Source organism: Cherax quadricarinatus, unplaced genomic scaffold, assembly GCF_038502225.1.
Source record: "Cherax quadricarinatus isolate ZL_2023a unplaced genomic scaffold, ASM3850222v1 Contig487, whole genome shotgun sequence".
NCBI lineage: Eukaryota > Metazoa > Arthropoda > Malacostraca > Decapoda > Parastacidae > Cherax > Cherax quadricarinatus.
Window position 1 is genome coordinate 70,905 of NW_027195513.1, and position 27,106 is coordinate 98,010.

A 27,106-nucleotide genomic window follows, 5' to 3' on the forward strand; every position below is an offset into this window, starting at 1 on the left:
ATACTCAGCATGGATTCACAAGAGGCCGGTCTTGTCTAACTAATTTATTAACTTTCTTCAGTAAAGCTTTTGAGGCTGTTGACCACGATAAAGAATTTGATATTGTTTACTTAGATTTTAGTAAGGCATTTGATAGAGTTCCGCACCAAAGACTGTTGAAGAAAGTAGCAGCTCATGGCATTGGGGGGAGGGTGCTCTCGTGGATCGAGTCATGGCTCACAGACAGGAAGCAGAGAGTGTCCATAAATGGGGTTAAATCCGAGTGGGGATCAGTAACAAGTGGCGTTCCACAGGGATCAGTCTTGGGCCCGTTGTTGTTTATAATATATATCAATGATCTTGATGAAGGAATTGCTAGTGATATGAGCAAATTCGCCGATGACACGAAGATAGGTAGGATAATTGATTCAAACGTAGATGTTAGGGAACTTCAGGAGGATTTAGACAAACTCTACTCTTGGTCAGAAAAGTGGCAGATGCAGTTCAATGTGGATAAATGCAAGGTTCTGAAGCTCGGGAGTGTCTATAACCCTAGCACTTATAAGTTAAATAATGTAGAACTTAGCCATACAGATTGCGAAAAGGACTTGGGGGTTATGGTAAGCAGCAACCTTAAACCAAGACAGCAATGCCTAAGCGTACGTAATAAGGCAAATAGATTACTGGGATTTATATCAAGAAGTGTAAGCAACAGAAGTCCAGAGGTCATACTGCAGCTTTATACATCATTAGTAAGGCCTCACCTAGATTATGCAGCTCAATTCTGGTCTCCATATTACAGAATGGACATAAATTCGTTAGAAAACATTCAGCGTAGGATGACTAAATTAATACATAGCATTAGAAATCTTCCTTATGAAGAAAGATTGAAGACTCTTAAGTTACATTCACTTGTTAGACGAAGAATGAGGGGAGACCTGATCGAAGTGTATAAGTGGAAGATAGGTATTAATAGGGGGGATATTAACAAGGTCTTGAGGATATCTCTCCAAGAGAGAACCCGCAGTAATGGATTTAAATTAGATAAGTTTAGATTTAGAAAGGACATAGGAAAGTATTGGTTTGGAAATAGGGTAGTTGATGAGTGGAACAGTCTACCTAGTTGGGTTATAGAGGCTAGGACTTTGGGTAGTTTCAAATTTAGGTTGGATAAGTACATGAGTGGGAGGGGTTGGATTTGAGTGGGACTTGCACATCGGAGCTTGTTTCTTGGGTGGCATTGAAAATTGGGATGGGCAAATGTTTTGTTAGTGGGATGAATTGTAAAGGACCTGCCTAGTATGGGCCAACAGGCCTTCTGCAGTGTTCCTCCTTTCTTATGTTCTTATGTTCTTATTCAATAGGCATAATTTGATTAATGATACTCAACATGGTTTCACCAGGGGCCATTCCTGCCTAACTCATTTATTAACCTTCTTCAGCAAAGCTTTTGAGGCCATTGATCAGAATAAAGAATTCGATATTGTTTATTTAGATTTTAGTAAGGCTTTTGATAGAGTACCACATCAGAGACTTTTGAAGAAAGTAGCTGCTCATGGCATTGGGGGAAATGCTGTCATGGATCGAGTCATGGCTCATTAATAGGAAGCAGAGAGTGCACATAAATGGGGTTAAATCTGAGTGGGGATCTGTAACAAGTGGCGTTCCACAGAGATCAGTTTTAGGCCCATTGTTAAGGCCAATTGTTTCAGTTTTTACACAGGAAGACATAAATGAGATTCCAGAAATTAACATAAGAACATAACATAAGAAAGGAGGAACACTGCAGCAGGCCTGTTGGCCCATACTAGGCAGGTCCTTTACAATTCATCCCACTAACAAAACATTTGCCCAACCCAATCCTCAATGCTACCCAAGAAATAAGCTCTGATGTGCAAGTCCCACTCAAATCCAACCCCTCTCACTCATGTATTTATCCAACGTAAATTTGAAACTACCCAAAGTCCTAGCCTCAATAACCCAACTAGGTAGACTGTTCCACTCATCAACTACCCTATTTCCAATCCAATACTTTCCTATATCCTTTCTAAATCTAAACTTATCTAATTTAAATCCATTACTGCGGGTTCTCTCTTGGAGAGATATCCTCAAGACCTTATTAATATCCCCTTTATTAATACCTAACTTCCACTTATACACTTCGATCATGTCTCCCCTCATTCTTCATCTAGCAAGTGAATGTAATTTAAGAGTCTTCAATCTTTATTCTTAAGGAAGATTTCTAATGCTATGTATTAATTTAGTCATCCTACGCTGAATGTTTTCTAACGAATTTATGTCTATTCTGTAATATGGAGACCAGAATTGAGCTGCATAATCTAGATGAGGCCTTACTAATGATGAATAAAGCTTCAGTATGACCTCTGGACTTCTGTTGCTTACACTTCTTGATATAAATCCCAGTAATCTATTTGCCTTATTACGTACGCTTAGGCATTGGCAATATAAACACAAATGCAGTATAATGTGATCCTTTATTGACTACGTTTCGCCCACACAGTGGGCTTTTTCAAGTCACAAACAGTTCTGTTTGTGACTTGAAAAAGCCCACTGTGTGGGCGAAACGTAGTCAATAAAGGATCACATTATACTGCATTTGTGTTTATATTGCCATTGTGTCGGTATTTTATACCATTTATTTCCACGCTTAGGCATTGCTGTCTTGGTTTAAGGTTGCTGCTCACCATAACCCCCAAGTCCTTTTCACAATCTGTATGGCTAAGTTTTACATCATTTAACTTATAAGTGCTAGGGTGATGGACACTCCCAAGCTTCGGAACCTTGCATTTATCTACATTGAACTGCATCTGCCACTTTTCTGACCAAGAATAGAGTTTGTCTAAATCTTTCTGAAGTTCCCTAACATCTACGTTTGAATCAATTATCCTACCTATCTTTGTGTCATCGGCGAATTTGCTCATATCACTAGTAATTCCTTCATCAAGATCATTGATATGTATTATAAACAACAATGGGCCCAAGACTGATCCCTGTTGAACGCCACTTGCTACAGATTCCCACTCGGATTTAACCCCATTTATGGACACTCTCTGCTTCCTGTCTGTGAGCCATGATTCGATCCACGAGAGCACCCTTCCCCCAATGCCATGAGCTGCCACTTTCTTTAACTCTAAGTAAATAATATAAAATTCTTTATCGTGGTCAACAGCCTCAAAAGCTTTACTGAAAAAAGTTAATAAATTAGTTAGACAAGACCGGCCTCATGTGAATCCATGCTGAGTATCATTAACCCTTTGACTGTCGCAACCCCCAATCCTGAGGTGTCTCCTGGTGTCGCAAAATTTAAAAAAAAAAAAAAATATTTTTTCTTATGAAATGATAGAGAATCTTTTCCCAATTGTAATGACACCAAAAAAACAGAATTTGATGCAAAACTGACGGAATTATGCTCTCGCGAAGTGACCACGGCGCTGTTTACAAATCGGCAATTTCGCCCACTTTGAGCCCTATTTTCGGCTAATTCCGTTGTTCCAGTCGCCCAAACTCAAAACTATTTCTTTAGAACTCCATTTTTTCTATCGATTGAGTACAAGAAACTGCCCATTTACCGATTTCAACTACCTAATAATGTGATCAGAAATTTGCAATTTGGCCAATTTCACGAAAACTAAAAAATATGACAATTTCAAAATAAGGTCCAGAATGAACAATGCAGACATTCCTGGCTCTAAAATAAAATTTTCTTTGCTCATCAGTCATGTCTCCAGGCCCATCTGATATTACTCTTGCTTTCTATTTTGAATTTTTTTTTCAAACAAAAAATAGAAGACTTACTATTATGCAGATTACTGCAATTCTGAAATAATTGTATAAATAACATCAACCCATTCATGACTGCATATTAGAACTGCTAGTTGGACATTTATTGGACAATGGCATCATTTGTTTACTTTTGAACATTGGCAAAAATCAAACATTTCCCCTAATTTGAGCTCCATTTCTAGGTTCTTTTTATAGTAATGTCAGTGGAACGCCTTCCAACTGAACAAAAGAAACTAATGGAAAAATAAATAAAGAAATGATTTAGGAAAAACAAGAAAAATGATTTGAGAATTTTACTTAAAATTTAAATATAATAAAAAAAATGGCCTTCAGTTCTTGTAGTTGGGTAGGAGTAGGTATGGCCCTAGATAGTTCCTCTGATGTTATTTATGTAGGTTATCCTGGGCAGATGGTAATCCGATGTTCTGGAATCTCCTACCTCTTGGATGGAGCACAAGTAGTATAGGTAAGGGCCGGTAGTTGTAGAATAATGTTAATAAGTACTATTAACACACGTCTTGCCCCTTTATCTGGCGTCTATCCTGGAAGACCACGCCAGGAACAGAGCTGACAAATAAGAGAAAATAAAACTGGTTACCCATAGTCATGATAATATAACATTTAAGAAAGAAAAAGAATGATAAATGCCAAAATCATTACTGGTAACCAGCAAACACTAGAAAAGAACAAACAGTAATACTCCTGGTAGATCACCCTACCTGATTAGGAGAAGAGTGGAGGCGAAGTGACTCTCCTAACTCCAGTCCACACCAGGTAAGGTCAATATTACCAAGAGTAGAAACTTTAACAAATCGGACACCAGGAACTAGTTTTGCCCCAGCCCGCCAGAGGGGGGGGGTGAGTGCGCGCGCAACGTAACTCGCTAATGGTTCCTGGTTGCCCGAACAACCTTAACCCCACTTACACCTACTTTTCCCTCACAATACCCCCTTCCAAAACTTATGGACGGAGTCAATAAGTTAACGAACAGAGGGAAAAGCACTAAATACAACCTCGGCTCAGCCAATCTGAAAAGTGGTTTTCAGAGCCAGAAATATAAACGACTTTAAACTTATAGGGCTGAATAGCCAGAGCCCATCTCAAGAGTCTGCTATTTGACCCTTTAAAGTTTTCCAAGTACATCAGTGGCTTGTGATCTGTTTCAAGCACAAAGGGTTTACCGTATAGGTAGTATTTAAATCTACTTATACCCCATACTAAAGCATAACATTCTTTCTCCATGGTCTTCCCAGGCATTTGTCATGATATAAATATTATCAAAATACACTGATACATTCTTTAGATCAGAAAGAACTATTCTCATAAGCCTAATATACGTGGCACATGCGGTAACCAAGCCGAAAGGCATTGTGCGGTATTGCATTAGACCTCTATGAGTAGGGAAAGCAGTGTATTGTTTAGAGTCTGGGTGTAATGGCACTTGATGGTATGCTTGTGAGATGTCTAATTCCGAGAAGAATTTGCAGTCATGGAATTTATACAAGTCATGATCAATTACTGGCATGGGTTCTGCATCCCATTTAGTTATAGTATTCAAATAACGAAAATCTTGGGCAAGTCGGTAAGAATTATCGGGTTTCTTAACCATAACAACTGGTGAACAGAAAGCTGATTTCGAAGGTTCTATGATGTTTAAGTTAAATAGTTTGTCAACCTCATTATCAAAAGTTTTCCGTAAGTGAACGGGAACAGGGTAGACTTTCCGCTTTACTGGTTCATGATCCGACAATTCAATCTTGTGTACAATAGTGGTGGTAAGTCCTGGTACCTCTGTGAATACGTCAGAAAATGAATTTACTAAGGCACTTACTTGAGACTTTTGTTTATTTGATAAGTCGTTGTTAATGTTGACATTTGACTTCTTTGGTGAGGGATCATGCGTTAAGATATCCAGTAGTTCCTTCGATTCTGTAAAAGACTCGTCATCTATAATACAAACTCTACATTCGTACGAATCACCACTTGTATCCAAGCTGAAAGAAGAAGTATCTTCGTCAAAGGCATTTACGCAAAGATTAACTTCTCTTCTATGGTACCGTTTCAAAATATTGACGTGATACATTCTCTCTCTACCCTTGACATCCAAGATATAATCTACCTTATTGCAGACCTTCACTACTTTATACGGTCCGCGCCATGTAATTAGCAATTTGTTGGATTTGTCAGGTAGGAGAACTAAAACTTCATCACCAACATTAAACGTACGCTTGGAACTTTTATGGTCAAAATAGGTCTTGTACGTTTCCATAGACATCTCTAGGTTTTTACTGACCAAATCGGCGGTTTCTTCCAACCTTTCCCTTAGATCTAAAAGAAACTGATAGCTGTTTTGAACCTCAGGTTTGATATCTTTGGACCAAAGTTCATTCAAAATAGATAGTGGACCACGAGCTTGTCTCCCATAAAGCAATTCAAAAGGGGAATAACCAAGGGAATCACTTGGAATCTCGCGCATTGCGAAAAGAGCACATGGTAAAAATCTATGCCAGTCCGTTGGTTTAAGAATACATAGTTTTTTTAGTATTGACTTTAGGATGGCATGTTGTCGTTCCACTCTTCCGTTACACATCGGATGGTAAGGTGTAGTGAAAAGAGGTTTAACACCCACAAGTTGATAAACGTGTTCCATTAATTCTGAAGTGAATTGAGCCCCTTTATCCGACAGAATTTCACGAGGTATACCTACACGTGAAAAAATAGAAAATAAGGCTTCTGCGACTTCTATGGACGTAATGGATTTTAAGGGTACCGCCTCTGGGAAGCTGGACGCGTAGTCAATCATAGTTAAAATATATTTATGACCTCCTGATGAGCGAGGTGTGATAGGACCAACTATATCTACTGCAACCCTTGCAAAAGGGACTGAGAAAATTGGCATCTTTACCATAGGAACTCTCCTAGTTCTACCCTTCTGCGTGGAAAGTTGACATACGTGACATGATCTGCAGTACTTATAGATGTCAGAGGACATGCTAGGCCAGAAATATAGGTCCTTGATTTTATTATAGGTCTTCCTATGTGAAAAATGGCCAGAGACTGGCAAGTCATGAGAAATCTTTAAAATAGTTTCACGGCAATCCTGCGGAATGACTAACAGGCTTCGACCAACGTCATTGGGCTTGTCCGCAGACACTATAGTCTTGTACAAAAGATCGTGTTTGAACTCAAACTTGTAAGAAAATTTCTTTCTCTGGGTCACCTTGCCATTTAAAGCTAACTTCCGAGATTCCTCTAAGGAAGGACAAGTCTTTTGAAGGCCCTCCAAATCTATATGAGACAGCTCGATTGGCTTTCCTTTGGAAAGAACTAATGGGTGGATAGGTTTTACCTTAGACTGAGCTCTGGTAACGACGTTAATCGAGTCTAGTTGTTGTATAGATTGTGCCACACGTAGTTTCCCACTGGCGTCTGCGTTGTCCAGTTCAAGTGACTGACTTACTAAAGGTGTTACCGGAGTTTTGTATCCATCAGCTCTCTGATTTAGGTTATCCAACTGAATCTCATCTGGAACTATCTGTGAAGAAACAGAGATATTAGGTTCCAACCCTTCCTTGGAAACTCCAAATTCCAAACAGTCCTTCTCAGATGGGAAAGTAGCCCCTTGTATGTTCCCAACCAAAACAGAACATGAGGTTATCGGGGCAACTACAGCATCTACCCATCCTGAGAACCATTTGCACCTAACAAAACATCTGACTGTTGGAAAAGAATCGCTTCTTCCTAAATAGTCAGTTAATTTAGTGGACTTATAACGTGAAGAATCTAGGTTAGGGAAAAGCTTACTCGAGATAACAATACAGGAACATCCTGTGTCTCTAAGAATGGTTGATACATTCATACCATTGACTGTACCTCCACTAAAAGGTGCGTTTATGTTTGATTCAGTGAAACATTTACCGACATTTTCACCTTTTTTTCTAGGACAGTCGGGACGTCTATGACCCCACTCATTACAGTTGAAACACTTTACTGTGAAGGCCGTGGAATTCTTAGGTACGGAGGGTTTGGATCCCTCAGATTGCTTAGGCACAACAGGCTTATATCTGCTACGCTCTTTAGGGTAGTTATTATGAGCGCACGCATATATATCAGCAGCTTGTGCCATTTCTGCAGCCGTATGAACGTTTCGTTCTTTAATGAATATTCGTAAGTCAGAGTTTACAGAAGAAAGGAATTGATCTCTTACCATCAGGTCTCGTAAAGATTCGAAATCGTGGTCAACCTCAGCACTATCAATCCACGAATCAAATAATCTGAAAAGTGTTGTTAAGAATTGCATGTAATTTTGATGAGGAGTTATTTTAATGTGTCTAAACTCCGACCTGTAATGATGAGTAGTTTTTTTGAAAGCCTGGAGTATAGCTTTCTTCAGCAGGCTATAACTAGAAATAACATCAGAGGGTAGAGTGGAATAGACGTTTAGTGCAGAACCTGACAGTAGTAAGCCAAGCCTAGTAGCCCAAGAATCTACTGGCCAGTCACAGAGAGTAGCAGTACTTTCGAATCTCGTAATATATGCCGCTATGTCATCTTGTTCTGAGAAAGGTGGTATTTGAGGCATCCTAATATTAGGTTCTTGGGAAGGGTATTCCAGTACCCCTTCATCTATTTTCTGCTTAGATAGTTCTACCTTCTTGGCTTCTAATTCCAATCTTGATTGTTCTAACTCAATTTCCTTCATTTTGAAGGCTACCTCTCTTGCCTGAACTCTATCTTCTCTAGCTATCCTTTCCTGTTCGATTTTATCCTCCCGAGCTAGTCTTTCCTGTTCCTTTTTCTCTTCTCGAGCTAGTCTTTCCTGTTCCTTTTTCTCTTCACGAGCTAGTCTTTTCTCCTCTCGAGCTAGTCTTTCCTGTTCCTTTTTCTCTTCAATAGCCATTTTAGCAGTAATGTAACTATCAAGGCTTTGTCCAGTAAATCCCATTTCCTTTCCAGCTTTCAACCAGAAATCTAAAGAATCCATCTTGTAAAAAGAAATATTAAGCACCCAACTTCAACTGACAATTAAAATTAACAGTAACGTCTGTTACAAAAGAGGGACACAGTCCGCACACTTTAAACTTCCCAAAGTAGAAAATGAAATAAATATTTCTCCCTGGAAGAATACACTTGTGGGCTCAATAGCCTTCACTAAGCAAAATACACACGGTTCACACAGGAGGGGTTATTATCAAAGTTCCCCAGGTCCAACAAATAGGTAAACTTCTAAACCGAACCTTAGAACCAAACAACGGTAAGTCAACCAGACTACCAGTAATGACTTGACACCTCAACTAACTCACCCTTTTCTATCTTAAATGTTATACTCACAACCAGTTGAACCATCAGGACGATGTTGCTTCAAGGGTCGGATCCTGGCAAGGTCGCCATTGTCAGTGGAACGCCTTCCAACTGAACAAAAGAAACTAATGGAAAAATAAATAAAGAAATGATTTAGGAAAAACAAGAAAAATGATTTGAGAATTTTACTTAAAATTTAAATATAATAAAAAAAATGGCCTTCAGTTCTTGTAGTTGGGTAGGAGTAGGTATGGCCCTAGATAGTTCCTCTGATGTTATTTATGTAGGTTATCCTGGGCAGATGGTAATCCGATGTTCTGGAATCTCCTACCTCTTGGATGGAGCACAAGTAGTATAGGTAAGGGCCGGTAGTTGTAGAATAATGTTAATAAGTACTATTAACACACGTCTTGCCCCTTTATCTGGCGTCTATCCTGGAAGACCACGCCAGGAACAGAGCTGACAAATAAGAGAAAATAAAACTGGTTACCCATAGTCATGATAATATAACATTTAAGAAAGAAAAAGAATGATAAATGCCAAAATCATTACTGGTAACCAGCAAACACTAGAAAAGAACAAACAGTAATACTCCTGGTAGATCACCCTACCTGATTAGGAGAAGAGTGGAGGCGAAGTGACTCTCCTAACTCCAGTCCACACCAGGTAAGGTCAATATTACCAAGAGTAGAAACTTTAACAAATCGGACACCAGGAACTAGTTTTGCCCCAGCCCGCCAGAGGGGGGGGGTGAGTGCGCGCGCAACGTAACTCGCTAATGGTTCCTGGTTGCCCGAACAACCTTAACCCCACTTACACCTACTTTTCCCTCACAGTAAAATCAATCAAAATCACATCTATTTCTATAATATGTTTTCCATTCTATCAAATGAGACCAAGAAAACGAGAATACAACCATAAATACTATACGAAAATAGACCATAAAGTCGGCATTTTAATTTAAAAAAATGGTCAGAGGTTTTTTTTCTCATTATGCACTGCATGCTCCAGGATTTTTTTTATATAGTGCACACTGACCACACAGACCCATTCTCTCACATGTGGGCCTACCAGCTTTCTCCTGCTTGATTTGAAGCCACTAGAATTTGTGAGTATATATACGTCAAACACGGTACCTCGTAAGACGTATATATACGGCCGCGACAGTCAAAGGGTTAATCAAGCTATGCTTATCGAGATGGCTTCTTATAATCTCAGCTATAATTGACTCTAGTAATTTGCCTACAATTGAGGTCAGGCTTATAGGGTGGTAATTTGATGGCAACGACTTGTCCCCTGTTTTAAAAATAGGAATTACATTAGCCATCTTCCACATATCAGACACTACACCTGTTTGAAGAGATAAATTAAAAACATTAGTAAATCGTTCACAGAGTTCCATTTTGCATTCCTTAAGAACCCTTGAAAAAACCTCATCAGGACCCGGTGACTTATTTTGCTTCAGTCGGTCTATCTGTTTCACAACCATTTCACTAGTGACTGTGATGTTACATAATTTATCTTCTTCTAGCCCACTATAAAAATTAATTACTGGAATATTGTTAGTGTCTTCCTGTGTAAAAACCGAGAGAAAATAATTATTTAAAATCGAGCACATTTCATTCTCTTTGTCAGTAAGATGCCCATAGTTATTTTTAAGGTGACCTATCTTATCTCCAACTTTTGTTCTATAGACCTGGAAAAAACTTTTCGGGTTAGTTTTAGAATCCCTAGCAACTTTAATTTCATAGTCACTTTTAGCTTTCCTTATCCCCTTTTTAATGTCAATATACTGATTCATAAGATGACCCTCACCTCTTTTGAGATGCCTATAAATTCCTTTCCTATGCCCTAGTAGATATTTCAGCCTATTATTCATCTTACTGTTGTTTATAATATATATAAACGACCTTGACGAGGGAATTACTAGTGACATATGCAAATTTGCTGATGACACAAAGATAGGTAGGATAATCGATTCAGACGTTGATAGGGACCAGGGGAGACTACTATGGGAGGAAATTGTTAGGGCCACAAGGCACGATAATGTAGTAATTCTAGGAGACTTTAACTTCAGTCATATTGATTGGAATTTCTTGACTGGGAATTTAGAATCATACGACTTCTTAGAAGTAGTTCAGGATTGTTTTTTGAAGCAGTTTGTGACTGAACCTACAAAGGGTAATAACCTGCTTGACTTAGTTCTGGCAAACAATGAATCCCTTGTTAATAATTTAGAAGTTTCAGAGGAACTGGGTGCTAGCGACCACAAATCAATTACATTTAGAATTGAATGGAAGTATGATAGTAGGGATAACTCAGTAACAGTCCCAGATTTTCGCTTAGCAGATTACGATGGGCTTAGAGAACACTTATCATCTGTTGACTGGGGTAACGAAGAGAGCTATCAATATGACAGTTTTCTGAACACTATAAATGCTGCTCAAAGAACGTTTATCCCTTATAAAGAAATTAGATCAAATAGAAATGACCCAAAATGGATGAATAATAGGTTGAAATATCTACTAGGGCATAAGAAAGGAATTTATAGGCGTATCAAAAGAGGCGAGGGTCATCTTATGAATCAGTATATTGACATTAAGAGGGACATTAAAAAGAGGATACCCTCTCTTGAGCAGCTGAGAGAAGAGCTCAGAGTTGCTAAGCTGGAGATACGGCAATTAACAGAGGAGAACAAGAGGATTCGTAGTGGTGACCTGTACTTAACTCAGTGGTGACCTGTACTTAACTCAGTGGTGACCTGTACTTAACTCTGTGAAGAAGTGTCTTGTTTGCTCCCGTGGACTGAACCAAGATGCCCTCCATCGAGCAACTTTACCAGCAACTTAAGGAAGAATTGAGGGCAGCGAAGATGGAGATACGGCGATTGACCGAGGAAAACAAGAGGATTCGTAGTAGTCCTCCTGTTTCGAGTCCTCAGGATAAGAAGGGATCGTGGTCAGCGGCTGGACAGCAGGGGGCGACGAAGTTGACGATCAAGAAGACGAATGGAAAGCCAGAAACGATGAAGAAGAAAGAGACTGCTGTGGAAACTCCCGTGGAAACCTCCAACGCATTCTCGGTGCTACCCGACGAATGTGAGTCTACTACTGGGATCGTCACGACGAACGACAACAAGGAAGGTAAGAATATTGTTGTTGTTGGGGATAGCCAGGTTAGATACATGGATAGGGCATTCTGCTTGAAGGACAGGAGTAGGAGACAAAGGGTATGCTTTCCTGGGGCTGGGATTGAGGACATTGTTAGCCGGCTTGACAACATCATGAACAGTAATGGGATCAATCCTATTATTTGTCTCAGTGCTGGAGGCAATGATGTAGGCAAGCGTAGAAGTGAGGATTTAGTTAGAAAGTTCAGGACAGCTATAGACATGATTAGGAACAAGGGGGGGCGCCCTGTTATATGTGGCATTTTGCCAAGAAGAGGTGTTGGTAATGAATGGTTGTCCAGAGCAATTGGTATTAATTGTTGGCTGGATAAACACTGTAAGGATAATGCAGTACCATTCATTGACAACTGGGACAACTTCTATGGCCGAAATGACATGTATGCCAGGGATGGGGTTCACTTATCCAGGGCAGGTGTGGGTTTTCTTGCTAACTCAGTTGAGGGGGTTGTTAGGACTTTAAACTAGGATTAGTTAGAGGTATGGGTTTAGAAATGATTAATAATGAGTATGGATATATTGACTTATGCTCTGATATTAAGAATCTTAATAGTAACTGTCATGGAGTAACTCTGGGTAATGATAATTTCAGAAATTGTGTAAAAACAAAGATGAATAGGAAAAATGTGCAGAAGAAAAAACATATGATGGTATTTTATGCTAACAGTCGAAGTGCAAGAAATAAAATTAATGAACTACGTTTGGTAGCATGTGCTGGGAACTTTGATATCATTGCATTAACTGAAACGTGGTATGATTTAAAGAGTCGGGATATGACTGCTGAGTGTAATATTCAGGGATTTAAGTTGTTCAATGTGGATAGATGTAATGGGAAGGGGGGAGGAGTTGCCTTGTATGTTCGAGAAAATATTAATTGTTGCATAAAAACAGGTATAAAAATAGATGGAGCAGTAACAGAGTCTGTTTGGGTAGAGTTCGTGGAGGGTCAAGAAAAACTAATTCTAGGTGTAATATACCGACCTCCAGGCTTGGATCACGATAGAGGGAGACTTCTTTGGGACGAAATTGTTAGGGCTTCTGGACACAGTAACATAGTCATAGTAGGGGACTTTAACTTTAGCCAAATTGACTGGAATTCTTTGACAGGTAATCTAGAGTCCAGTGACTTAAGAACATAAGAACATAAGATAGTAGGAACACTGCAGAAGGCCTACTGGCCCATACGAGGCAGGTCCTTATCAAAACGACATCTACCTAAAGCTACTCAAGAAATAACTCCCGTACCCCTTAACACCAATCAAACCCAGCCCCTCCCACTCATATATTTGTCCAGTCTCTTCTTAAAGCTACCCAAGGTCCTAGCCTCTATCACCCAACTGGGAAGACTGTTCCACGCATCTACAACTCTGTTAGAAAACCAGTACTTACCTATGTCCTTTCTAAATCTAAATTTATCCAACTTAAATCCATTATTCCTGGTTCTTACCTGGTTCGACATCCTCAGTACTTTATTAATGTCTCCCTTGTTTATGCCCGTCATCCACTTATACACTTCAATGATATCTCCCCTCATTTTACGCCTCTCCAGAGAGTGGAGATTTAAGGCTTTAAGTCTATCTTCATACGGGAGGTTCCTTACACAGTAAATAATTTTAGCCATTCTTCTCTGTATGTTCTCTAATGAGTCTATGTCCATCCTGTAGTAAGGGGACCAAAACTGAGCAGCATAATCTAAATGAGGCCTCACTAGTGATGTATAGAGCTGTAAAATAACTTTTGGACTTCTGTTACTTATACTTCTTGAGATAAATCCAAGTAATCTGTTGGCCCTGTTGCGCACACTAAGGCACTGCTGTCTTGGCTTTAGATTTCTGCTTACCATGACTCCCAAGTCTTTTTCACATTCTGTATGACCAAGCTCTACTTCACCTAGATTATAGCTTCGAGGGTTATTTTCATTACCAAGGGCAAGTACCTTACACTTATCCACATTAAACTTCATCTGCCATTTTTCAGACCAAGACATTAATTTGTTCAAATCGTCCTGGAGTTCATTGATATCCTCCTCAGAGTAAATTATACGGCCTATCTTTGTATCATCAGCAAACTTACTTATGTCACTAGTAATCCCTTCATCAAGGTCATTAATGTAAATTATGAACAAGAGAGGGCCTAAAACTGATCCTTGTGGAACGCCACTAGTGACTAATCCCCATTCAGATTTCACTCCATTAATGGTAACTCTCTGCTTTCTATTGGTAAGCCATGCCTCAATCCATGCTAGAACTTTACCTCCTATACCATGAGCTGCCACTTTTCTTAAGAGTCTCTTGTGAGGTACTCTATCGAAGGCTTTACTAAAATCCAAATAAACAATATCATATTCCTTATCACTGTCAACTGCCTCAAATGTTCTATTGAAGAACGTCAGTAAGTTTGTCAGGCAGGAACGACCTCTCGTGAATCCATGCTGAGATTCATTTATCAAGTTATGCTCTTCAAGGTGAATTCTGATAATGTCAGCTATAATTGATTCTAATAACTTGCCCACTATAGATGTCAGGCTTATTGGACGGTAATTTGAAGGAGTGGACTTATCCCCTGATTTGAATATAGGAACCACATTAGCCATCTTCCACAACTCTGGCACAACACTGGTAAGGATGGACGCATTGAATACACTCGTTAATGGCTGACTAAGCTCCATCTTGCATTCCTTAAGTACCCATGAAAACAACTCATCGGGTCCCGGGGACTTATTTTGTTTCAGTTTGTCTATCTGTTTAATAACCATGTCCCTCGTGACAGTAATATTAGTTAACTTAAATTCATCAGGAACTAAATAATTGTTAATTACTGGAATCTCATTTACATCTTCCTGTGTAAAAACTGACAAAAAATAGTCATTAAATAAGGAACACATTTCCAGTTCATTATCCGTCAGCTGTCCATTCCCAGATTTCAGAGGTCCTACTTTTTCCTTCACCTTCGTCCTATACACTTGAAAGAACCCCATTGGATTAGTCTTTGATTCATTAGCAACTCTAATTTCATAGTCACATTTAGTCTTTCTAATCGCCTTTTTTACTTCTCTTTTAAGCTGAACATATTGGTCAGTAAGGTTAACCTCTCCTCTTCTGATGCGCCTATAAATTCCCCTTTTCTCCCCTAATAGATGCTTTAGCCTCCTGTTAACCCATTTGGGATCGTTATTATTAGACCTAATTTCTCTCTGGGGAATGTATATACTCTGGGCACTGTGTACATTATTAAGAAAACAATCATAAAAGCAGATCCCTTCATATTCATAAGTATGATTATCGTCAATAAAATCATTAGCTAGATAACCCCAATCAAGATTAGACAGATGTTCCCTAAGTCCATTATAATCGGCAGAACGAAAATCGGGGATTTTTACTGTATTATCATTATTCTTGCATTCCCAATTAATGCTAAAGGTGATGGATTTGTGATCACTTGCGCCAAGCTCTTCAGTGATCTCCAGATTATTCACGAGTGTTTCCTTATTTGACAAGACTAGGTCTAGCAAATTATTACCCCTGGGAGGTTCCGTTACACTCTGTTTCAGAAAACAGTCCTGAACTGTTTCCATGAAGTCACTGGACTCTAGATTACCTGTCAAAGAATTCCAGTCAATTTGGCTAAAGTTAAAGTCCCCTACTATGACTACGTTACTGTGTCCAGAAGCCCTAACAATTTCGTCCCAAAGAAGTCTCCCTCTATCGTGATCCAAGCCTGGAGGTCGGTATATTACACCTAGAATTAGTTTTTCTTGACCCTCCACGAACTCTACCCAAACAGACTCTGTTACTGCTCCATCTATTTTTATACCTGTTTTTATGCAACAATTAATATTTTCTCGAACATACAATGCAACTCCTCCCCCCTTCCCATTACATCTATCCACATTGAATAACTTAAATCCCTGAATATTACACTCAGCAGTCATATCCCGACTCTTTATATCATACCACGTTTCAGTTAATGCAATGATATCAAAGTTCCCAGCACATGCTACCAAACGTAGTTCATTAATTTTATTTCTTGCACTTCGACTGTTAGCATAAAATACCATCATATGTTTTTTCTTCTGCACATTTTTCCTATTCATCTTTGTTTTTACACAATTTCTGAAATTATCATTACCCAGAGTTACTACATGACAGTTACTATTAAGATTCTTAATATCAGAGCATAAGTCAATATATCCATACTCATTATTAATCATTTCTAAACCCATACCTCTAACTAATCCTAGTTTAAAGTCCTAACAACCCCCTCAACTGAGTTAGCAAGAAAACCCACACCTGCCCTGGATAAGTGAACCCCATCCTTGGCATACATGTCATTTCGGCCATAGAAGTTGTCCCAGTTGTCAATGAATGGTACTGCATTATCCTTACAGTGTTTATCCAGCCAACAATTAATACCAATTGCTCTGGACAACCATTCATTACCAACACCTCTTCTTGGCAAAATGCCACATATAACAGGGCGCCCCCCCCTTCTTCCTAATCATGTCTATAGCTGTCCTGAACTTTCTAACTAAATCCTCACTTCTACGCTTGCCTACATCATTGCCTCCAGCACTGAGGCAAATAATAGGATTGATCCCATTACCGTTCATGATGTTGTCAAGCCGGCTAACAATGTCCTCCATCCCAGCCCCAGGAAAGCATACCCTTTGTCTCCTACTCCTGTCCTTCAAGCAGAATGCCCTATCCATGTGCCTCATTATTCCCATTCCAAAGCCCAATCAACAAAACTCATTTCGCCCAATATCCCTTACTAGCTGCTTGTGTAAAACATTTGAAAGGATGATTCTTAATCGTCTTATGCACAGAATTAAGGAATTCTTGTCACCCCGGTTGCATGGCTTCATGCATGGAAGGAGTGTGCATCATTGCATTACCACCTTTCTCACTCTGCACACTGACAGCTCATACACTACGTTCCTTGACCTTAAATCCGCTTTTGATGTAGCCAACAGACATGTAATCATTAGTGAACTTGCCAGAATGGATGTTGGAGGATGGCTTCTCCGCTGGATTAAAGGTTACCTGTCCAACAGAAAGTCGTCTGTGTTGTTCCAGGGACATAGAAGTGTAACTAAAGATTTTGAATTAGGAACCCCACAGGGAGGTGTGCTTAGTCCCACCCTTTTCAACATTTTGATTAATGCCTTACTTAATGCCATGCCTAGCCAGCCCCATCATTATATGGTTAGTTTTGCTGATGACATAATGATTCACACTACCGGATTCTCCAACACCCAAAACATTCTTAATCATGTTTTAGCCTCGTGTCAGGACCTGGGGTTAATAATCTCAGGGGATAAAACAAAGATACTCAACAGGCGTCCTCCTCGGCAGAGAGGCACAGTTCGTCAGATCCAGTTGCATGATGGGTCTCTTCTAGAATATGTAAGCAGATACAGGTATCCAGGCTTTGAGGTTCCACTACTTGGACCTGTTGTAACGAGACTTTGTCGCCAATACAAAGAAAGGCTGAGAGCACTTAGAGTTGTGGCAGGTTTTCATCCCAGGTATGGTGCTAATGTTAAAATTGTGAAAATGATGTATCTTGCTTATATTAGATCATTGGTTGATTATGCAGCGCCACTACTTGCACTCATGTCTGACTGGAAGCTTGGAGGGCTGGAAAAACTGCAAAACGAAGCAATGAGGATCATCCTAGGATGCCCTCGTACTGCCAAAATTTTAAATATGCGGAAAGAACTTAATATTCCAAGCATTAGAGATCGTGTTACTGAAGGAAATATCCTTATTGGGGTCAATATGCTTAGGCTAGCCCATTCAAACCCCTGCACAGAAGCCCTCCAAACTTTCCTCAGCACTGGTGAACATCCTTCCAGATGGATCGAAAAAACTGGAACCGACCTCCGCATGAACCAGCTACATGATCTATATCAAGTTGGACAACAGAGACATTTCCCTGCTCCATGGGATATTACCCCATTCCAAACTACCATTCCTCCATTTCCCCCCAAAACTCTTCTTAAATCACAACCAAAGCTTCGTCTTGAAGCCAAACATGATGCCTTAAGCTGTATTGATAACTTAGTCACACAGAACAATCTTTCACAAATTATTTACGTCGATGGTTCTGTTCACCAGTCCACTGGTGCAGCTGGTAGTGCTGCTGTTGTCGCACAGAGTGATGGCTCTCATAAAGAAATTGGAGCACGCATCAATAACTGGGCCTCTACCCTTCAAACAGAACTGTTTGCCATACTCCTTGCACTCAATAGTGTCCATGTATCTAAGGTTGACACTTTAATTGTAACTGATTCTCTGTCATCCATAAATGCTCTCAACTCATTAAGTATAAATTGTGGCATGCTTTTGTCAGAAGCCAGACATAGATATGGTAAGATTGTGGACAGTGGAGTCAGAGTGCACATGCTGTGGATTCCATCTCACATTGGTCTTCAGATGCATGATAGAACTGATAAATTGGCTAAGCTGTATGCTTTCAAAGAGGGGGTAGATTACAATCTTGGGTTGTCAGTTAGCAGTTTGAGAACAATAATACGAAAAGAACTTCAAATGAACTTTATTGACTTAAGACTTAGGGAGATTGACACAAGTCAGTCCATCTATCATCATTCCATCATGCAGGAGGAGCCACATGTCTATGGTGCATCCAACAAGATAAGCAGACTCTTGGATGTCACTACTGCGCGGCTCCGGCTGGGTTACAAGTATCTTTGGCAGGTTAAATCACCACCACCAGATGTAGACCAAACGAAATGTAAACTTTGCCAGATGGACTATTGTCACACATTGCGCCATTATGTACTGGAGTGTGATAAAATTAATGAATTTAGAAACAACTCACTCAGAAGTGTTCAAGAAATGGCTAAGTATTTTATCCACAGTGGTATATTGCAGACCATTCTGGAGAAATACCCTGACTTTGCTAGCTGTAAATAAAGCATTACCACATGTGTGCATGTGTGCGTGAGTGTGTATGTGTGTGTGTGTGTGTGTGTGTGTGTGTGTGTGTGTGTGTGTGTGGGTGTGTGTGAGGGTGTGTGTGTGTGTGTGTGTGTGTGTGTGTGTGTGTGTGTGTGTGTGTGTGTGTGTGCGTGCATGTGTGTGGGTGTGTGTGAGGGTGTGTGTGCGGGTGTGTGTGAGGGTGTGTGTGTGTGTGTGCGTGTGTGTGTGTGTGCGTGTGTGGGTGTGTGTGTGCGTGTGTGGGTGTGTGGGTGTGTGTGTGTGTGTATGTGTGTGTGGGTGTGTGTGAGGGTGTGTGTGTGGGTGTGTGTGAGGGTGTGTGTGTGTGTGGGTGTTGGTGTGTGTGTGTGGGTGTGTGTGTGTGGGTGTGCGTCCTTGTGTGTATGCATATATTTGTACGCTCGTGTGCACAAGTCCGTGCGTGCGCCCTCGTGTGTGTATGTGCGTGCGCGCGCTAGTGTGGGTGTATGATCCACTTAATATTTGTATTTATAACTCATTACAATTGTGACCAGGTGTGGACGTATCAGTGGTTCATTACTTTGTAATTTGTTCATGACTGTAACCATGTATAGGAGTGAAGCTGATTCATTACCTCTGTAACTTGCCATGATTAGTGACCAGATCTACCTGGAGTTCATTACCTTTGTAACTAGTTCAGCTGTCATAACTTTGGGGTCCAGTCACTGGACCCATTATGTACCTTTGTAATCTTTTGACTACCGCCCACAGGATGGGTATGGGGTGCATAAAGATATTAAACTAAAGTGTGTGTGTGTGTGTGTGTGTGTGTGTGTGTGTGTGTGTGTGTGTGTGTGTGTGTGTGTGTGTGTGTGTGTGTGTGTGTGTGTGGTGTGTGTGACTCAACAATCAATATTTGCACCAATAACTCATTACAGTTGTGACCGGGTGTGGAAGTGTGAATTGCTCATTACTCTATAATTTGTTCATGATTGTAGCCAAAGTATAAACATAAGCAACCATTCTACAGAATTCATTACCTTTGTAACTTGTGAGCTCATTGCCTTTGTACCTAGTTCAGCTGTCAAAACTTTGGGGGCCCAGTCCCTGGACCCATTACGTACCTCTGTAATCTGTAAATACCTTTGTAACTTGTCATGATTGTGACCAGACTTACCTGGAGTTCATTACCTTTGTAAATTGTGAGTTCATTACCTTTGTAAATTGTGAGTTCATTACCTTTGTAAATTGTGAGTTCATTACCTTTGTAAATTGTGAGTTCATTACCTTTGTAAATTGTGAGTTCATTACCTTTGTAAATTGTGAGTTCATTACCTTTGTAAATTGTGAGTTCATTACCTCTGTAACTTGCTCAGCTATCAAAACTTTGGAGTCCAGTCCCTGGACCAATTATGTACCTCTGTAATCTTTTGACTACCGCCCACAGGATGGGTATGGGGTGCATAATAAACATATTAAACTAACTAACTAACATGTATCTAACCTGGCTATCCCCAACAACAACAATATTCTTACCTTCCTTGTTGTCGTTCGTCGTGACGATCCCAGTAGTAAACTCACATTCGTCGGGTAGCACCGAGAATGCGTTGGAGGTTTCCACGGGAGTTTCCACAGCAGTCTCTTTCTTCTTCATCGTTTCTGGCTTTCCATTCGTCTTCTTGATCGTCAACTTCGTCGTCCCCTGCTGTCCAGCCACTGACCACGATCCCTTCTTGACCTGAGGACTCGAAACAGGAGGACTACTACGAATCCTCTTGTTTTCCTCGGTCAATCACTGTATCTCCATCTTCGCTGCCCTCAATTCTTCCTTAAGTTGCTGGTAAAGTTGCTCAATGGAGGGCATCTTGGTTCAGTCCACAGAGCAAACAAGACATTTCTTCACAGAGTTAAGTATAGGTCAGCACTCAAAGTACAGACACCACTCAAGAGCACACAAACAGGTCTTCACAGAGCTAAGTACACGTCACCACTCAGCTAAGTACACGTCACCACTTCATGGAAACAGTTCAGGACTGTTTTCTGAAACAGAGTGTAACTGAGCCTACCATTGGTAATAATTTGCTAGACCTAGTCTTGTCAAATAAGGAAACACTCATGAATAATCTGGAGATCACTGAAGAGCTTGGCGCAAATGATCACAAATCCATCACCTTTAGCATTAATTGGGAATGCAAGAATAATGATAATACAGTAAAAATCCCTGATTTTCGTTCTGCCGATTATAATGGACTTAGGGAACATCTGTTTAATCTTGATTGGGGTTATCTAGCTAATGATTTTATTGACGATAATCATACTTATGAATATGAAGGGATCTGCTTTTATGATTGTTTTCTTAATAATGTACACAGTGCCCAGAGTATATACATTCCCCAGAGAGAAATTAGGTCTAATAATAACGATCCCAAATGGGTTAACAGGAGGCTAAAGCATCTATTAGGGGAGAAAAGGGGAATTTATAGGCACATCAGAAGAGGAGAGGTTTACCTTTCTGACCAATATGTTCAGCTTAAAAGAGAAGTAAAAAAGGCGATTAGAAAGGCTAAACGTGACTATGAAATTAGAGTTGCTAATGAATCAAAGACTAATCCAAAGGGGTTCTTTCAAGTGTATAGGACGAAGGTGAAGGAAAGGTAAGACACATATGCAACAGTTAGGTATCTTTATTATGAAACGTTTCGCCTACACAGTAGGCTTCTTCAGTCAAGTACAGAAAAGTTGATAGAAGCAGAAGATACTTGAAGACGATGTAATCAGTCCATCACCCTTAAAGTTTTGAGGTGGTCAGTCCCTCAGTCTGGAGAAGAGCATTGTTCCATAGTATGAAACAATATGGAGATGAAGTAACGAACGAACGAACGAAAGTTCAGGTAAGATCCCAAATGGGATGAGCGGGGAAGACGGGACAGACGAAGAATAGTGCTGGAGAGGAGTGTTCTTAGTCGTAGAAATAGAGCCAGGGCTTAACCCAGCAGCAAAGGCGATCGTGGGACAGATATTGAAAAGAGAAATTCCGGTTCTTCTGTTGGGACTCCGGTGGGGTGAGCTGGGAGTAAGGGACTTGCGACGTTTAGAGCTAGAGAGGAGTGCAGAACTGAGTCATGTCTTAACCCAAAAAAGCTAAGGCGAACGTGGGTCAGAGAATGGTACCTGTCTTAGAAGGTACCTGTCAGCGGATCCAAGGTTATTTGTAAGTAGGGTTAGGAGCAGGATCATGCAAGGAGTAGAAAAGGTTGTGTTGGTTTGTGGGTCTGCGAATGTCTTCGTCAAGGAGAGAGGTCCAGTAGTCATGTCGTGTCTCAAGTTTGTCTATCTGTCTGTCACTGAGCCTCTTCCAGTACAGATTCAGCGCAGGGACGTCTAACTGGGCATGGAGAGACTCGCTTGTGGCGAAGTCCTCCCATCTGACATCAAGCACCCAGCGCAGCGCCTTGTTCTGGACACGCTGCAGTTTAAGTAAGTTTGTTTTTGCTGCAAGAGAGAGGGCTAGAGGAGAGTAAGTTATCAGAGGACGTATTAGGGATTTGTAGAGGTGTAGTTTGGTGCGTTGAGAGGCATGTTTCAGCTTGTAGAGGCCCGCAAGGGCCTTACTAGCTATTGCATGCCTTGAGTGAATGTGTCCGTGTAAACGAAGAAGGTAGTCAAGATTAACGCCAAGGACAGTGACAGATTGTGTGATAGGGAAGTAAGTGCGGGTGTCAGCTGTTCTGAGTTCGACAGGTAATGGAGGATCACGTTTCCTGTAGTTAAAATACGTAATGCTGGATTTTGCTGCATTGGTTTTGATCCTCCATTTTTGTTCCCAGATGGCTATCCTGTCAACCTCATTTTGTGTTTTGTGTGTGAGTGTATCTATATTGGCATGAGTGATAAGTTGTGTAATGTCGTCTGCATAGGCTAGTGTGATGGAGTTGTGGTATACAGGTGTTGGAATGTCGTTAGTGTATAAAATGTAGAGGGTAGGGGAAAGGACAGATCCCTGGGGTACTCCAGCATTTAGTGTGAAGTAGTCAGAGTAACAGCCTTGGAATTTGATTCTCATGGTACGGCCGTCTAGGAAGTTGCAGAGGAGTTTACGAGTATTGAGAGGCAGGTTGAAGTTAGTGCAGAGTTTGTACTTGAGCCCCTCGTGCCACACAGTGTCAAAAGCTTTTTCAACGTCTTTTGCAACCAGGGCTGTCCTGTTTCTTTGTTTTGTGTTTATGTGGATGTAGTTGAGAATGATGTTAATGGCATCCTGTGTGGATCTGTGTGTTCTGAAGCCAAACTGGCCATCTGAAAGTAGAGAATTATGTTCCAGGTATCTGCGAAGGCGATGATTAATGAGTTTTTCAAAGAGTTTTCCTAAAGTTTCGAGGAGGCTGATAGGGCGATAGTTTCTAGGGTCAGAGTGGTCTTTATTGGGTTTAGGAAGGAGGATAGCAGTAGCAGCTTTGAAGAGGGAAGGGAAGTATCCAGAGGCAAGGGAGGCATTGAGGAGGTTTGTGTAGGCAGTAATGATAGAGTCAGGAAGGTGTTTCAGGATAATATGGTTTAGGCCAGAGGCACCAGGAGCCTTTGGAGGAAGGTGTCTGAGGAGAGTTTTAATGTCTGTGTTGGTGAAAGGAGTGTCGAGTTCTTGGGAGGAGGTAAGAGTGTCTAGATGTATGTGGCTGTCTGGTGTTGTTTCTTGTGTGTGTGCAGTGTTCCAGTGTTCTATGTTCTGAATGTGTTGAATAACGTTAGGGCGAGGTGGGTGAGGGTGGAAGATGTTCTCCCAGATGTGTTTGAAGATGTTGGTAGCAGCCTGTGGGTCTGAGATGTGTGTGTTGTTGTGGGTGATGTGTTTGAATTTGTTGGTGGGAGTAGTGCCTCTGATTTTTTTGATAAAGTTCCAGAAGGCTTTAGTGTTTTTAACACGCTGCCTGTCCGCTTGTTGTATTAGTCGTGACCAGTGATTGTTGTGGTCTTGGTCTAGGCTGTGTAAAATGTTGTTTCTAAGGTAAGTGAGATCTAATCGGACTTGATTAAATCTATGTGTGTTGTAGAGGAAGCGGTTGTGGTAGCAGATAATTAGTCTTCTTGTTCTGAGTGACGGTTTGAAGGAATAACGAGTGGTGTGAGTTTTCTTTGGTATTGCGATGTTGGCTGCTTGTGTAATGGTGTCCTGGATGAGATCAAGTTGAGTATCGATGTCAGAGATAGGTTTGTTGTTGTAGTCATAGGTGAGGTTAATATTGTCTATGTGTTGTTTGAAAGCATCCCAGTCAGCGTTCTTGTAGGAGAATGAAGGTGTGGTTGGAATGAGGATAGGGTTGGAGGAGATGTGTAAGATGACTGGGATGTGATCAGAGCCTGTAATAGGGCCAGGTGAGATGTAATGTTGAAATAGAGAGCTGGCTCGGTTTGCCAGAATGATGTCTGGTTTGCCTTGGCCCGTGTGGTTGAAGAAGGTATTGAAGTCTGGGCCAAGATGAATTAGGTGTTTATGGTTTGTGAAGTTGAGTAATTGGTGACCAAGTTGGTTGTTACTGGTGTGATGAAAGGCAGTGTGTTTGGCATTCATGTCAGCTAGTAGGTAAGTTGGTGTGTTGGTGTAGTTGAAGACTAAGGAGAGGTCGTGTATGTTGAGAGTAGTGTTTGGGCGAGCATAGGTGGTGAAAAAGATAAAGGGGCCAAGGTGGGTGTGTATTCTGACCGCAAGACAGTGTTGGTGAATAAAAGGGATTGGGAGAAATTCATGTTTTATGTTGGAATTGACAAGGATGGCAACCCCATCGTGGGGATCATAGGGGGACTGTAGTGCAGTATAACCATAATGGCGGATACATTGAGGGGCTTTGAGGCAGGTACTGTTTAGCAAAACAATATCTGGCCTCTCTGCTTCAAGGAGCTCGGCCAGTAGGTGTCTAATTGTAAAGTAAGAACGTACGTTGAACTGAATCACCTTAAACGTGATTTAATGGTTTCGTCTTAGCAAAGTTAATGTCGGGGGAGGAGTTTGGATTAAAGCCCGTGATAGTGGTGCCATCAGTGGATGTGTGTTTGTAGGTGCTACGGACCCGTTTCCTGGAGGGGGAGGAAGAGATGGATCTGTTTTTATGTTCTTTGGTCTGTCCGTCAGAAGTTGGGGTAGGTTTAGGTTTGAGTGGATTTTGTCTGGAGGAGGTGGAGTTGGACCTGGATGAGGTTTTGGTTGTGGTGGAGTGGGCGAAGGTGGATGCAGAGGAAGTGGAAGTTTTGGTAAGCTGTGAGGAAGTGGAAGCTTTGGAAGGGGATGAAGTGGGTAAGGAAGTGGGGGGAGGGGTGGTCGTAGCAGTAGCAGTAGGGGTGTTGGTGGGAGGTGTAGAAGTAGTGAAGAGAGGTAGTGGAGGAGGAGAGCTGGTGGGAGTAGGAAGTGGGGGGGTGGGAGAGAGGAAGGAGGGAGAGGTTGTAGGAGGCTTGGAAGAGAAGCAGGAAGGAGGGATAATTAAAGAGGGAAGATTGTTAGCAGACAAGATTAGGTTAAGGACATGTGAGTAGTCTGATTGGTAAGCTTGTGAGATTACCATCGCAGAGTGGGCAGCAGTGGCAAGTTGACAGTTAGTTTTGTAGTCTAGTGTGGGTGTAGAAGGAGAAGTGCTTGTAGTCTGTGTGTTGGTGTTTGATGTGTGTAGAGTAGAAGAGGTAGACCAAGTGCGTGGGGAGGCCCAGGCATTGGGGGTAGGGGAGGGAGGTGTGGAAGGGGAGGGAGGTAAGGAAGGGGAGGGAGGAGCAGGGAAGGGGTTGGGGAGGGAGGGAGGTTGGTTTGCTCTGAGGGAGGAGAGAATGTGCTTTCTAGAAGGGCAGGAATTTGCAACTGCAGTGTGTGACCCGCCGCAGTTAGAACATTTAAGGGGGAGGTTGCAAGTATTCCAGAAGTGGCCAGTTGCTGAACATCTGGAGCAGACTTGTGTAGATGTGCATGTGTTTTTGTCGTGGCCGAATTTGTAGCATTTAAGACATTGTGTGATTGGGTGGAAGTTCGGAGTGAAGAGAGCGTTTGGAGGAATGCGGATGGTCTTGGCAAAGATTCCTTGACTGAAGAGTGTAGAGGCGTCAGCAGGAGTAGAACAGCGTATTTTGAGAATGGTAGAGTTTTCTGGTCTGTAAATATCGTCAACAGAGACTTTGTTCTTAGTACTGATATCTTTTATTAAGTCTTCTTTGTCTGTGTCATAGGCTGTCAGGAGAGAGTAGTCTACGTGTTTAGCAATGACTGTGCTTTTGGCACGGTGCTCAGGAGTCCAAATAATGGTGAAGCCTGCGTTGAGAAGTTTTTGTCTGGTATCGCTTGAGGTGTACGCTTCGTAGGAATGTTTGTCAAGAAGGAGTTTGAAGCCTGAGTTGGTTTTGAAGACTTTAAGTTGAGGTGCACCAGTGATCTGATATAATAAATTTTCCGGACAGATAGTGGCATCAGGATTAGAAAATTTGAGGTTTAGCGAGAAGGAATTGGATTTAGTAGAAGCAGAGGCAGGTGTGGGAGGTTGGGGGAGAGTGGAAGGGGGGTGGGAGGTGGAAGGCAACGAAGGCATCGTCTAATTACGAAAAGATGTAATTGGAGGTGACAATCGGCCAAAAAGTGAGAGTACTCAGCTAGGCAAGTACGTGTAAGTAGACACACGTACTTGCCTGGCGCAGGACACTGAGGAGGTGAACTGTAGCTTGATGGAGCACTGTATATCCTGAGTGGTGGCGAGACTGGCTGTATGGCGTGCAGTCAACAGGCGAAGAGAATTCAGGCAGCAAGAGGCTTCCTGCCCTTCGGTCGGCAACCACCGACGCACCAATCCTGATGGTGGAGAGGAAGACGAAGGTCCAGCAAGCACTACTCAAAGCACTACTCAACACGGGGTAATTCGAGAGAGGCGAGATCGTCGATGTGTTAGGT

General features: G+C 41.3%; 1 protein-coding gene across 1 annotated transcript in view; it reads right to left on the reverse strand.

Moving 5' to 3' along the window:
• Positions 1-4,984: 4,984 nt before the first annotated feature.
• The window catches only part of LOC138851394 (uncharacterized), a 95,699-nt gene continuing 73,577 nt past the window's right edge, over positions 4,985-27,106 (reverse strand). Inside the window, exon 2 of the mRNA XM_070080468.1 lies at positions 4,985-9,543. Within this exon, the coding sequence (XP_069936569.1) occupies positions 4,985-8,767 (3,783 nt within the window). The 5' untranslated portion in view covers positions 8,768-9,543. The remainder of the gene's footprint in view (positions 9,544-27,106) is intronic.